Here is a 16,103-nt window from a genome sequence, read left to right on the forward strand (position 1 = left end):
ACGATAGCGGACGATAAAGAACGGCTATTGAAAAATGACAACAGGAAATGTATGATAAAACAAACAACAAACGGCGATCGGGAAAGCAAAGAAGCAACATAGTTTGGAGATACGGCAGTTTGTGAACGAACTGCAGGCTCCGTCGAGAAAAAATTTTCCCCGAAGACATGTCATAGTGCGGGATATGATGACCTGTGACAAGCCGACATCGTCGAGATGCGTCCGTATTCTCGCTTTTGTCTTTACTCTTGAGTGGTAACCTCTATTGAAACGAAGTCTCGAATCTTCAAATGTATGCATGATGATGATCGAATCGACGTTACATCGTATGTTCGATCTCGATCCATGCATTGATGTATCTTTTGATCGATTGGTTAAAATTACCGAGACAGTCGATGTTAAATTTACACAATTTTCAAATATCGCGTCCAATGTAACGAGAATCCTAAAGAAGTATCAAATGTAATACGCGCTAGCGACGCCTTCAATAAACATCAACTCATCGATTGTGAGCTGGCAGCTTTAATTTTTAGTCCATAATATGTAAGAAAAAATATATAAATAAAGAGTTTTTAAAGTCTAAATTATGATGTAATTTTTGCATGCATTTCCATTCTCCATCTTTCTCCCACCCGTAAGCAGCTCTCATACATAACTTGTTGCGAGGTCTTTGCGGGGTCTGACGTCATACGGGGAAGGGGAAACGCCAGGCTAGAGACTGAGAGGTAGCGTGAGAGAGAAGAAAGAGATAGCGCATGTGAAGGAGAGATATGTCGCGGCGAGGTACACGAAAGAGTGACAGATAGCGCGAGGCTAGGAACCGTGAGAGAGATAGCGCGAGAGAGAAGAAAGAGATAGCGCGAGGTGCATGCGAAGGAGATTTTTTTTTTTTAAATATTTTTTTCCAATATTAATAATAATAATTCTTTTATAATAATATTCTTAATATAAATGGGAGGAAAGAGAGGAATTATTCTAAAGTAAAATATGTGTTTTTATGTTTAAAATAATTTTTTTTTATTCATAAAATAGGTATGTGTAATATTTATAATTTTGTGTGTGTGTGTGTGTGTGTGTGCGTGTGTGTGTGCGTATGAATATGTGTGTATGTGAATTTAAAATTTAAAATATAAGAATATATAAGAATATAATAATATAATATGAATATAATATAAAAATATAAAAAAATATAATAATATAATATGAATATATAAGAAAAATACAAATAATAAGATAAATAGATAAACAATATAAATTTAAAATACAAATTATAAAAATTTTTAATGCGTCGGCGGCAAGCGGTTGAGCAGCGGCAGCGAGGCGGTAGAGAACCATTATGGGACAGCAAGGGGTTCCTTCTGCATAACAGAAATTTTTTTTTTATTAATTTATAAATATTTTAATTTATTTAAATAAATACTTACAAGTATTACATACTGCCTCCATGACAGGTTAGGGAGAATATGGTTCCTCAATATCTCGGTCTGAAAAATTATAATCCGATGATTCGCATGATGCCGATGGTGATGGCATATCCATTCGACCAATATATGGATCCTCAGATCCTTTAAAGTAAACCACACAGCTTTTATAGCGACGTCGAAAGCATTTGATATTGTTGTGTGCTCTGAAGCATTTAGATAAACCGCCAGTTGTTCTTAAAATATCTTCATGAATTTCTATAAAATGGGCCAAATCTTTTGTTTGGGGTTTCTGTACACCGAGTTCACGATTTCGTAGAAACTGTACCACCGAAGACACCTTCGATTTTTTCTGACTCGCCATTTTCACAACACTTGTAGAATTCTCACTTTAAGTGTCCCAGCACAATCTCCAAAAGTTTATTTTGTGCAAATAGGACACATATCACATGGAAATATCTGACACAATGATTTTCTACAATAGCAACACCATCGACAATCCACTGCATTGTATAATTTAATCACATGCTTTCGTACAGCATGTGTCCGAAATCTTGAATAGAGATCATACATGAAGTACATAAAGCCAGAGCACCACCCGTAGAATAATAAAAGTATATGGCGCAAACTTTTGTATGTCCGTTTAGCGCAAGGATTTGTGAATTAGACACTACCTTGTCGTGAATATCCGTAAGGTCCTCACTGCGATCACTAATATAATTACTGTCACTCAACAACAATGATCTTCGTCAGATTCGTCTACATTGTTATCCGACAACTCGTGATCTTCATCAGATGACTCGTCTAATATTCTCTCGAAATTATTATTTTCCATTTCTTTTTAACTCACTACACTGTGCCACTGACACTTCGCATAGGACACTTTAACTCGTCGAATGCTAAAGACTTTTTGACGCGGAGACCCACTCTCCATAAGCTTCAGCCCTATCCCTCTCAAAATTATCGCAAAGGAATATCATAGTAATAAAATCGAGCGCTATCTGTTTATAAAAATTCGAGCAGCCGAACGTTGGCGCCGATACGTCGCAATTTTTCCTTAAAAGATATTATGGAAGATGTTTCGCTCTCGTTTATGGGAGATTTTCCGCGAGGGTACAAAGCTGCCGAACGTCAACGCAAATAGGTAGAGGCCTATTAAATCACGTTTGACATGTTCGTCGCAGCGTTGGCCCTAAAATCTTCATTTCTTTCCTAATGATAAAATGTCCATAAAATGAAAAACATAGTTTTAATGAACTCTAGAACGCTCCGTTGACGAGCAGCCGGACATCGGCGCTTCCATAATAAAATTATATTAACGAGGGTACAAAATTGTCGATCGTCGGCGCTTGTTCTATACCTTTTTGGGGAAAATGTCTAAGAACCCTCATAAAAAAGTCGTAAAGATACCATCTACAAATATTGCACTCAGAAAACTCCCCCTCTTTTGTCGAAACATCCCCTCCACCCGCGTGATGTCAGCCCCCGCGCCTACGAGATACCCCCACCCCGCGTGACGTCATACCCCTCGCCTCGGAGAACTCTCCGCGCCCCGCACCCCCCTCAGAGGACCTGGGTTAGAACTCTCATAGTATATCTACTTAGTATGTGGGCCACTATAGTGAGTCAAAACAAACCCCCACCACTCGGCCACTGGAGCCAGAGGGGCGTGGCTAGACAGGGCTTTTCGATCCGTGATTGGTCGATCCGCTAATAGGGGTCATTAGGCCCAGGGCTCTGATAGGCCTAACTATAGTGGCCCAGCACTCTGATTGGTTGGTTTTTGGGAAGAGAGTGGGAGAGTAGGCAGGGTTTTTGAAAAAAGCCGACAAAATGGCGATAAAATATCGTGATATAGCGTAGCAGGTGTTACGTCTGGGTGATCTTCCTTCTCTCTCTATGCCTAGGCTAGTGAGAAAACGGGCGCTCTCTATTTTTGTGAGGCAACCTGCTTACACCGGCTATACCTCTGGGACGCCGAGAGCTAGGACCGAAGTTACGGATCTAGGGAATGTTGTAGGTCACAGGAGTGGGGTATTAGTTACTAGTTGGGAGTATCGAATCTATTAGCGATATCTTCGATGTCGTTTAAAATAGTTATGACTTGATCGAAAGTTATTTTACCATTCAAATATTCATAGATCAAATTGAGTATTAATTGGTAAATCGTATTGCAAATTAAGCCTTGAAGTTGTTTATTCATCTGGATAATAATAATTCAGGGGCTAATTAATAAAATGAATTTGATATTTATTTAATCGTCTGTGAATTCGACGCTTATTTGAGCACCAGGGATATGAAGATCTAAGCAGACTATGAGTTGATCGATATCAATAGTTCCTTCTAAAACGTCAGTTAGTAGCCCGATAATTATGTTTATAATTGAATTTGCATCATCGTTTGTTAATCCTTGGACGTCTAATTCAGTAGATCTGGGTAGCATTTGAATTAATTGGTAGAGGTAATGATGAGAATAATATATTTATAATGAGTTAGATAAGGATTATCGTGAGATAACATGAAGGGGAACTAAAGAGAGTGAGATATCAATATCCGATACGTCTATTCATTTGGTTTTAAATATGAATTCAAAAGGAAGGTCGATGGTTAAGGAGAATGTCTTCGGGCATACGAAGGATGCCTATCGTCGACGATGGAAATAACGCAGGGTGTTGAGGGGAGCTTTGTCACCAGGCACTATCGCTGGGTGCTCGACAACGACGGGATGCTGAGGAAATGGTAGAGAGTCGTATGGACTTACGAAAGGTACGTCCAACGGCTAGAGGTAAAGTGTGGATTGGACGACGTCCGAAGGATATCAAGAGTACTGTTTCTACACGTTAATATTGCTAGTTTCTGATATTGATACCTTGAATAAATTATGGAAAGGTAGTTGGATTCTAATTTGATAAATACCGATTGACAACGGGAAACTGTTAGCTGCATGCAATGCTTAACAGTGGATTTCGTTTATTTGTTTTAGGAGAAGGTAGTGATTGAAAGAGAATTGTCAGTCTAACGTAACTTAGAATTAAAATTGGCGTCTTAAATAGTCTGGGTAATTATAAGTACTTACCTTGTGATAGACTGTGAACTTCAGGCAGTGGATCGTAATACGCTCGTTCGCCTTCTTCCCTTCTCTAGGACCTCGGTCGCGGGATGTTTGGCAAAATCAACGTATTCGAGTTTTAAAGCACAAGAGTTTTTTATTTAACTTTTACTTTATAATTCTATGCGCGACTAACAAATTGGGTATGTCGACGCAGTTGACGGCAAACGCGTGACTTTATACAGAGTATCGTAAGGCTACAGAAATGATGTACTGTAGAGCTACGGTGGGATCTCGATAATGAGATGCCGTAGAGTTACGGTGAGATGCTAATGATGGTATGCCGCTATGAAGTTAAGAATTAAGGGTTTATATACCCATCAAATCGAGAAAAATCTGAGTGTCGTGTGCAATTCCCTTTTGGTGGGAATTCATTTCTAAGAAAGACGTTTTCTTGGAATATGTCACAATAAATTGTACTAAGAAGTCACGATACGGTGACCCGCAGGAGCGAACGCTCTAGGTGTCAACTATCAATTTACGAGTTTTAGATAATCTGGACCGGATATCGAAGTTAGGCGGTGAGCTTGAGATGAGGAGCGACGATTCCAAGAAGTGTCTAATTTATTATTCTTTTGTGGTTTGAACGCTAGCATCCGATAACGCGAGGGAGATAACGGACGGAAGCGGCTTGTCACCTACGATCGGCACTTAATTACTTGCTGATTGTGAGCTGATTTTAGAGGGGTCTGCGCATAGATACATGTTAAAGTTTCTTGTAGTTCGCCAAATATTCATTTGTACGTTTATGGAATCATTTCTTATATAATTTATTTTATGTTATTAATTGGAATTCTTAATGATTGATAATTTATAATAAAACTTGAGTTTAATGCAATAGGGTAAGATTAAGTTATTTCTAAATTATAGAATTATGATTCCATAACGTAATATCGAGACTTTCTTGTTCTCGTTTGACTTAATTCTGTAATAAAATATTCTCTTTAATTATATCCACTTGGGCCTTATTTATAAGTCTCTTCATTTAATAATTTACTCAATAAATCTTAATAATCTTGGGTTCGTTATCGAAATCATTTAATGACTGAAATAAGGCTTCGTAAATATAATTGCGGATGAAATCTTAAAATATTAAGTGTTTGAACACTTTTAGTAATTCATCGAATGCTTGTCGCAGGCTTGTCGTTACAATGCATCGCAAGATAAGGATTTATGGAACCTTCCTCATAATAATTCTGTCAGTGATTAAAATACTTCTAAAACTCATTACTATAAGTCTTAAATTGTTAAGTAAAGTTCGACAAGTTATTATGTTTCTGATTCCATAAATAATATTATTATATTGTTTAATTATTGTCGAATATTAATATATAGGTGGGTTAGTCATGATTAAAATATATTCTTATTGCTAAGGGTTAGTTTCATATAATAACAACTGGTTAGTTGAAGTATACGCTCAGGGGTCTCGGATGACGTTTGATTAGTCGGATCGCTAGTTCCTGGTAGCGGCTAGTTAGAACTAGATAACTGGAGACCCTAGATTTGGTATGGTTAGTAATTAATAATATAAATGCTTGATTTTAGTCTAAACAATTATATGTAAAGAGGAAAATCATTAATTATCCTTAAATTTTAAGTATTGGCGCAGGAAAAACAGTAGCGCGCAAAAATATGGTTTCGCGAAAATGACGGGACGTTACACAGGCGTGGGGATTATGGCACCCCATCTATGATAGGCTCTAACTATAGTGGCCCAGCACTCTGATTGGTTGATTTTTTTTTGGAAGGGTAGGGAGTGAGCAGACAGCGTTTCTGAAAAAAGCCGAGAAAATGTCGATAAAAAAAACGTGGTATAACAAAACCGTCATAGAGCGGTTGGTCCCCGGTGATCGTGTATAGCGCTGAAAAAAGATAAATAAAAAACGCACTGATTTCGGCTGACCGTCGGCATCGTCGCTAATAAAGAAAACAAAAAGATATACAAAAAGTATATGCGGCTAGCCTCCGCTTTCAATTTAGGCTAATTATCGTCACCTCGGGTAACAAAAAGAGGCCTAATAGAAAACACGTGCATTCGAATTCGCATTCTAGTGACGCTACGTAAAGATTTTAGTGCTGAAAAGAATAAAATTATTTCGAGGTAAAGGAAGAATAGAGAATGAAAATGTAAGACAATTTAAGGTACAAAATTTTACTTTATGGTAATAATTTTAAATAAAATCGATATTATTACATAAACATGATACATAAAAATATATTTCCTTTATAGCATATTACATTTAAAATAACAGGAATATGACATTTTATTTTTAATTTTATTGTTACAATTGCAGAGAATTATTACTAATACTATATATATATATATATACTTTTTACAAAAATTTACATTGCTTTCCTAATAAATGTATAAAATACTTATATAAAATATTGAAGAAAATACGCGAGAAAAGAATTATTTCGGTGATAAATATCCGTACGGAATCGAGTAACGGCTATTAATAAATCTACGTTTCACCAACACTGGTGCGCATATTTTCGACTCGTCCCGCGTTACAATTTCATGAAACGCAGTGCGTCGAATTGCGCTAAAACGTAAATTTATTGTAGTTTCATCTTCTTCTTCGTTATCTTCTTGTTCTTTTTCTAGATTCTTTTCTCGCGCTAATAATAATTTTTTAATGCTATTAAAATTAACGCGCCGTGAGTTCTCGTAATTGAGGGTTATTCCCTTAACTTTACAGGTTTCATATACTCGACCCTCGGGTGTTCGCACGATGTAGGCATAAAATTTTGGGCCACCGGACACGAACTCTTCGATGTAGCTACCGCGTCCGTAGCTCTCGAGTTCGTCGGTCATATCACCTAGAAAATTACCCGTGTGAGGTTCATATTCAGTCGGATCACCGGTGCTCACATAAATACAGGAATCGGTATCGTAATATAACACGCGATGATCTAAACGCTCTAAATATTCGTATAATTTTAAACGTGCTTGCGCTGTCGTATATGCGGCTATCACTACGTTGGTTATCGGCGAGTGTACGACCTCTTGTCGCAACCGCCACGAAACATATGTATATTACCTCATTGTTTACAGGTAATATATCGGTTATCTCGTGCTCGGGATGCTTGTTAATAACAACATAAAACGCTGATGTGTCTTAACGACTTCGGTGTTTGGTAAATTGGATCGCTGGCCGAATTTACCCCAGAATGAATTCAGACAAAGCTTCACGACCGAGCGTAAACCGGGATCTCGCGCGATGTTACGCTTATCGAGAACAATACCCTCGGTTTCCTCGTACTCCCGCAGGTATCGCTCTTTAGCGTCATCGTCCTCGCATTCGCCCGGCCACCCGCTTGCTTCCTGTTTAAGTTGTAGAAATGAGTTTATATATTCGGCGAATAATCCACCTTGCTGTGTTTCGCGATTATATTGGCTAATTTTATATTGCCAAATTTCATTTACTTTTGTCACGAGATAACCTTTTTCGATGTCCTTGCGTAATTCGTAGGTCACCCACGTGCCATCAAATTCGCGTTCGCTAGAACGCTCGTGCGTACACGACGTCAGCGAAAATGTTTTGCAGCAACTGCGACATAAGGCGAATAACAACTTTCCGTGCACGCGATACGGGAGTACTGGATGAAATAAATCGCGCGGTGGAACCCACACAGAAAAATGATATGTATTAGATATCTGCTAGATATCTTCAATGTCTACCAGGGATATCCACAGGATATACAGAAACAGCTATTAGATATGCTATGGATATCCAAATGTCCGCCATTCGAGATCTCATAAATATCTATAGGATATCTACATAAATATCCACTAAGTATCCATACAATATCCAATGAATATCTACATAAATATCCACTAGATATCTATACAATATCCAGTGGATATTTATGTAGATATCCATTACATGTATACTGGATATTCATTAAATCTCTGTGTGGATATCCATTTAATGTTCCATAAATATGCATAGAATATATAGGCCAATATCCACTGGACATCGACATCAATATTCAGACGATATTTATATAGATATCTACTGGATATATAATTGATATTTATTAGATTTTGGCATGGATATCCATACAATGTCCTATATATATTTTATAAAAGATATTGGTAATAATGTTTATTAAAATTAAACAGTTTTAAATATCTTTTAAAAAAGTTTTTATTTCTTTCAATGTAAAATGCATATGTATGTAATGCGTATCTCACATTCTCGTACAGAATGCGTATCTCACATTCTCTTGCTTCATTAATAAGCAGTACAAATAGAATTTAGATAAACTTAAACGCAAATAATTAATAATTAATATTTAATCTGTTTAGCTATTTGAAACATAATACGCGTACGGATCATAATATTCTAAGATTACAGAATTTATAAATTTATGTTTAAATATGTGTATTAACAGTAGTTTAAAGCAAAACATTATATACACAGGGTGTCACTTAAAGATCGCCACTAAATACTTATTGTTAGCGTTATTTTTTAATAAAGAATTAGTTGAAAAGTTCTAAGTAATTTTTGTCTATAACACTCATTAAAAGAGTGGCATCTGGCAATGAGCACACATGATTAGCCGCACGATTTACGTGCATTAAGTTAAAGCTCGGCGCTGTTTGGCCGTATTGTACGCAATTAACTCCTTTATTAAGTATTATAGAAGAAAATTACTTACAACTTTTCGGCTAATTTTTTTCGTAAGAAATAACTATATGTACTTAGTGAGCGGCTTTAAGTGACACCTTGTATGTGTGTGTGTGTGTGTGTGTGTGTGTGTGTGTGTGTGTGTGTGTGTGTGTGTGTGTGTGTGTGTGTGGCGTGCGCGCGTGTGTGTATGCTTTGTATCGCTTTTAGACTCAGTCTCTTAGGAATTTACAGACATACAGGAATTTAAAAAGTTTATATATCATTTCCTCACACACACACACACACACACACACACACACACACACACACACACACACACTCTCTCTCTCTCTCTCTCTCTCTCTCTCTCTCTCTTTCTGTCTCTTAATTCTACTTGTAATTAATTATAACGCAAAATATATATATATATATATATATTGCTCCAAAAGTGCACGCATACATTATATATCATACAGCATACATATAATTACATACGCTTTAACTTAACAATTACGCTTCAACTTAATCATATTTATTTATACGCTTGTAAATAACCTTGAAAAAAATAATGCAAAAATTCATATTTTAAAAACATTGATGAGGGAACATCATCGTATGTAAAATAAATAAATCAAAACTTTTAGGAAATAAAAACGTAACAATATACGTATAGATATCTCACTATAAAACTGCATCTATATAAAACTACAACATTTAATTTTATAGTAAACAATGAAGTGAAAATTATCGAAATAAAGGAAATAGACAATAACAGTAATTGTATGGGTAAATAACTTCCATATTACAAATTACAATTTAGTTAGTTTGATCTAATTGGGTTGAGTCAAAATATTTAATATAACATCGTAAATTTACTATAAATCATTATTAGCAAAAGAAGCTTATTTAAAATTAATAAATATTGTATACATATTTAATAAAATGTTATTATTCAACCTTTGCAAGAGGATTTTGTGTTGATTTTTAAATATACCAATTATTCTTAATCATCTAAAATTAATCCCGTAGAATGTACAATAATACTTTTGCAGAGAAAACAAATTGATTAATTTCGTAAACAAAAAAATAGTATTTTTATACAATGTCTAGATACAATGTCTAGAGAGAGAGAGAGAGAGAGAAAGAGAGATAGAGAGAGAGAGAGAGAGAGAGAGAGAGAGAGAGAGAGAGAGAGAGAGAGAGAGAGAGAGAGAGAGAGAGAGAGAGAGAGAGAGAGAGAGAGAGAGAGAGAGAGAGAAGAGAGTGTTATATTGAAAGGGGTTAATCAAATATATTTACTGTTATTATCTATTTCCTTTTCGACAATTTTCACTCTCCACTATAAAATTATATAACACTGGATAGTAACATTTTCTCTTAGGACCGCAAAACTAACGAATAATACTATGAAATGAACTAACGATGATCTTTATCATCCTTATCACAATTGTCATAATTGTACGTTTGCACATTCAGTTTTTCTGGGACGCTATATAAAACATACCATATCTTTCTTCAGATGAGACTTTTCCATTATTTCGAGCGGCGATGGCAGATACGTAAACAGTGGAAATCTCACGATGAGATAGTTCATGTACGACAATTGCACTAGACACATTTGACACAAATGACAGGCACATCCACGTCATATAAGCATTCATCAGTATGCTTCTGGCATCTTATTGCTGAAACAATGAAACAAACCATTCTTTTTAGTTTGGAGTTTAATGTCTCGAAAGAATGCGCAATCTTTGAAATGTGTATACAGAACCGTGTATATAGAATTAAGACCTATAAGACAGTAATAGATAGTTATTAATAAATATATTTAACGTAAACCCTAACCTGCGTTGAATTATTTTGCCGTCGTTTGTCATTCTCAAATCTGTGTTTTGCGTGTCGGAACCAATCTTTACATTTTTTGTATCACTGTGTAATTGAATAAAACAAACAATATTAGCAATATGCTAGAAACACATTGCAATACGTTACAATATATCAACATTAATACGGTAGTGTTATTTGAGAAAACTACTATAATTTTAGATTTATCTTAAGAAGTGTGTATTCAGTAAATATTTAATTACTATGCTCCTTACTTTCAGGAAAAAAACTATTATTTATATTTTTTAAACAAAGTTGCTAAATTAATATTATCGTTTCTTATTTTAATTAAACACATATTAAATTTTTTCTTAAAAAATTTTTAATTGAAAAGCACACATATTCCATGTAGCACGCAACAATTTTTTTTATTAAGGGAGAAAATCGTCAAAAGAATAACAGCATTAATAAAAAAATTTATAATTTTTAATGCTGACATGCATATTAGAATTAAATGCAAATAATTCATTAATTGTAATTGAAAAACTACGAGAAACTGATGAATTTGAATTTTGATTATGTAAAAGTTAACCATGTGAAAACATATTCTGACAAATAATGTTTATACAGGGTGTCTACTTAAATTTTGTAAAAAAATTTCCTGAGAATTTCTTGATAAAAATAAAAATATAAAACAAAAAATAATTTATTATAAACGTCTCAAAAAATACTAATTTATTTAAATAAATTTATTAAATTATTATTTATCTAATTATTTATTAAATAAATAAGCAGATTAATTTATTTAAATATAATCTATTGAAAAATTGAACAAATTTCCATGAAATTTATAATTTATATAAAATATTGGTACTAAAAATAGATTGTCAATAAAAAAAAATCACAAAAAACTTTAATAAAAACTTCAATATTGCCAAGATATGTTAGACATATGTTTCTTAAATGCTAAATAAGAATAAAATTACTAAAAAGATTTTTTTTAAATTCCCTGAATTCCAATCAAATTCCATTCCCTGATTTTTCAAGATTGAACAAAGTTCCAGAAATTACCAGGTTTTTTCCCGGGAGTATACACCCTGTTATAACATCTTCTAACTTTCATAATAGTTAATTTTAATAAATTACTATTGCTGGGGTGCTTAAATGAATAAAATAAATAAAATTGTAAAAAATGTTTAAGAGAAATATACTGAGATAGTACTAGCAATATAAGTAAAAAAGTAATATCCTAGAAATACTTAATATTGCAGCAATAACAGCAATATTACAAACAATAAAAGAAGAATATTAGTAATAAATTCTCATCATCATCACTAATGAAAGAAATACAATGGCAATGTTAGTAACAGAATGTAGTAACAGAATGTGTTGTCTTGCCAAAAATGATAATCATTGTACATTTTTTAACAGTTCATCCCTCGTATTAAGTATCAAATATATATGAGGAATAAAATATACAATCAAGACAAAAATCAGAAAAACGCAAAACAATAATTTATAAATTAATTCATATGACATGAAAAACATATATACCTGACAAATCCTGATGCCCAACTCTTTGGAACGCACAACGTTGAGATCTTTTTTGGAGGGTTAAAACTGTATGGCAAATACCAATGCCAGAATAAAATGTAAGACACGGTAGTCTTTCCGACTGTTGAAATTGCACTGCAACAAAATATTCAAATTTATTTAGATATATATGTAACTCTGAAAATATATTCAACACTATAATATAGTATTTATTCAATCTAAAGCGATAATAGCTAATATGACATGAAAACAGCTAATGTGACTGACAAAAATTTTGAATGAGAAGTATCGCAAATCAAGAATATATGAATTTATTATAATATATATATGAAATTATTATCGTCCTTAGTTATAGATAAAGATAAAACAAAGGCAAACATATATAAAGCAAAACTTTTATAATTAAAAAAGCAAGATTGCAAAAAAATATTTAATTATACTAAAAATAACTTATCAGAAACATACCTGACAAATTCCGATCCCAAATTCTTTGAAACGCACTAGATCGAGATCTTTTTTGGAAGGTTGAAACTACATGCCAAATACTGATGCCAGAATAAAATGGAAAACATTGTAGTTTTTCCGACTGTTGAAATTGCACTGCAACAAAATATTCAAATTTATTTAAATATATGCAACTCCAAAAATATATATATATATTCATCGCAAATATAGTATTTATTCAATCTAAAGCGACAGCATATATAACATGATAATAATAAGTTATTAGAATGAGAAGTGATGCAAGTCAAAAAGATATATAAGTTTATTATCATCCTTAGTTATATATTATAAAGATAAAATAAAGACAAACATATACAGCAAAATTTTTATAATTGAAAAACAAGATTGCAAAAAAAGATATTTAATTATACTAAAAATAACTTATGAGAAATATACCTGACAAATTCCGATGCCAAATTCTTTGAAACAAGGACCTATTAGAAGCACTAGTTCGAGATCTTTTTTGGAAGGTTGAAACTATATACCGGCAAATACCGATGCCATAATATAATGTAAGACTCGGTAGTCTTTCCGACTGTTGAAATTGCACTGCAACAAAATAATTTAGTTATATCAAATTAATTTAGATATATGTATATGCTACTGCTAAAATAAATATATGAAATATATTATTACGCACATTATTACGTGTATTACGTATCACGATTAGCCAACGTGGTCACAAAACGCAAAATAATTTTTGAGTATATCTTTATACAGAATAATCAAAAGGAAAAGAAAATATACTTACAGAACAAATTCGTGCACAAAAGGACACCCAAACCGATGCACAATATACAAATGTGTTGGATTTTTATGGATTTATCTTGATTCACACACGGTACATACGTCTCGCGTAACAATCACGTAACAATGGCCTCGTGCTACGTGCTTCCTCATTCTTTACCGGATACCGGATGCCGGCTTGACTCGGCAGCTCACGTTCTCCGATTAGCTAATTGCGTGTCAGATCATATGCGCAGAACAACATCGCGCAGTTAAGGGCGCCATGAATTGGAAAGTGGCCAATTAATGACAAAGTAGCCGCGGCGCGCACAATCATCGGGATTTTCATGTTCAGGGATATATATGTACACACATGTATTGCAGTTACGCGCCTAAATACAAATAAGAGTGCTGCGGTTCTTTGGGTGAGTTTGCTCGCAAGATGAAAATTACGAAAGTGAGAGATTCACTAGATTTCGACGAATGAAATCGTAGATAATCTATTAGTGAATCGCTCACTTTGTAATTTTCACCTCGTGAGTAAACTCACCCAATAAAGAACCATAATTATAATAGGCACCAAGAAGATAAACGTATGCGTATTACGCACATAATACAAAATGTAAAATATCGAATAGTTAATAATAATATTAACTATACGTATATAAAAAAAATTCAAATATAACTATTTAGATTTTAATTTCTAATTAATAATGAATATATGCTTATTAAATATTTCTGGCAAACATTTTTACGAATAAGAAATGAATATGTAGATAACACGTGGATCTCTAATAAATATCTTTCGTAGCTATTTGGTGGACATGGATATTATGTAGATAACATGTAAATATCTAATGAATATCCTCGTCAGATATTCAGTAGACGTGGATATGTGGACAATAATCGGATATCCACTAGATATCCTTGTTATATTTTTAGTGGACGTAGATATGTAGAGAATATGTGGATGTCCAATAGATATCCTTGTTAGATTTTTAGTGGACGTAGATATATGGAGAATATGTGGATATCCACTAGATATTCTTGTCAGATATTCAGTGGACGTGGATATGTGGACAATAATTGGATATCCACTAAATATCCTTGTCAGATATTCAGTGGACGTGGATATGTGGACAATAATCGGATATCCACGAGATATCCTTGTTAGATTTTTAGTGGACGTAGATATGTGGAGAATATGTGGATATCCACTAGATATCCTTGTTAGATTTTTAATGGACGTAGATATGTGGAGAATATGTGGATATCCACTAGATATTCTTGTCAGATATTCAGTGGACGTGGATATGTGGACAATAATCGGATATCCACTAGATATCCTTGTTAGATTTTTAATGGACGTAGATATGTGGAGAATATGTGGATATCCACTAGATATTCTTGTCAGATATTCAGTGGACGTGGATATGTGGACAATAATCGGATATCCACTAAATATCCTTGTTAGATTTTTAATGGACATGGATATGTGGACAATAAGTGGATATCTACTAGATATCTTTGTTAGATATTTAGTGGACGTGAATATGTGGACATTATATGATATCTAATGGATATCTAGTGGATATTTTTAATAAATTTTTAGTTAACATGGATGTGTGGATAATATGTGGATATCCACTAGATATCCCAGCTGGTTATACGGGAGATATAGATATTTTTGATATCTAATAGATATCTATTGATTATCCATAATAGATATGGACATTATATGGATATGTCGATATCCAGTAGATATCGATTAGATATGTAGCTCTGTGTGGGAAGTACCGTGCAACGTACGAGGCCTTCGACAGTATCAAAATCATAATTTGGAGCCATTCCGATTAAAGTGGAATCATTCATCGCCGACATAAATATCGGGATGGCCGATAGGGAAAGCACCCGTCTTCAATACATACGGGTACAAAGAACATACATCCACGTAACGTATTTTCTCCGCATCCGTGATTTTGTAAAGAGTCGCGATATTTCCCGTCCGTCCACCGAAAAATGCATCGCGGGGATCGAGCAGTGCTGTTTCCACCATCGAATGGCTCTCGAGAAATTCGCGCATCTCGCGATTGTCCCGCATTTCCCGATCGAAGGTACACTCCCACTTTTCTGTCACCAAATACCCCCGCTGTCGCAGTCGCCACGAGATCGCGAGAGTTCGTTCGTATCGCGAATCAATCGTGTCTTTACGGTCCATAGCCGACGAAAGCGTTTTATCGCGATTTATCGGAAAGCACGATGTACATCCGTGCCAAAAGCAGCCGTGGAATTGCAGCACGTGACGCGACGTTACTTCCGTTTCCGATGTTTTTTCATAATAACCAT

The 16,103-nt window shown here is 34.3% G+C and overlaps 1 protein-coding gene across 1 annotated transcript; it reads right to left on the reverse strand.

Annotated features, from left to right (window-relative positions):
• Window positions 1-8,666: 8,666 nt before the first annotated feature.
• LOC145947065 (uncharacterized) lies at window positions 8,667-14,322 on the reverse strand. The gene is made up of 6 exons (XM_083056839.1): window positions 14,308-14,322; window positions 13,881-13,986; window positions 13,428-13,580; window positions 12,993-13,127; window positions 12,528-12,662; window positions 8,667-10,834 (listed from the first exon to the last, which is right to left on the reverse strand). Exons 1-6 carry the CDS (start codon window positions 14,320-14,322, stop codon window positions 10,758-10,760), a joined length of 621 nt encoding a protein of 206 aa, XP_082912965.1. The 3' UTR covers window positions 8,667-10,757.
• Window positions 14,323-16,103: the final 1,781 nt, after the last annotated feature.

Source organism: Prenolepis imparis, unplaced genomic scaffold (assembly GCF_030444845.1).
Source record: "Prenolepis imparis isolate NDT839.2.m4 unplaced genomic scaffold, iyPreImpa1.0 SCAF_40, whole genome shotgun sequence".
NCBI lineage: Eukaryota > Metazoa > Arthropoda > Insecta > Hymenoptera > Formicidae > Prenolepis > Prenolepis imparis.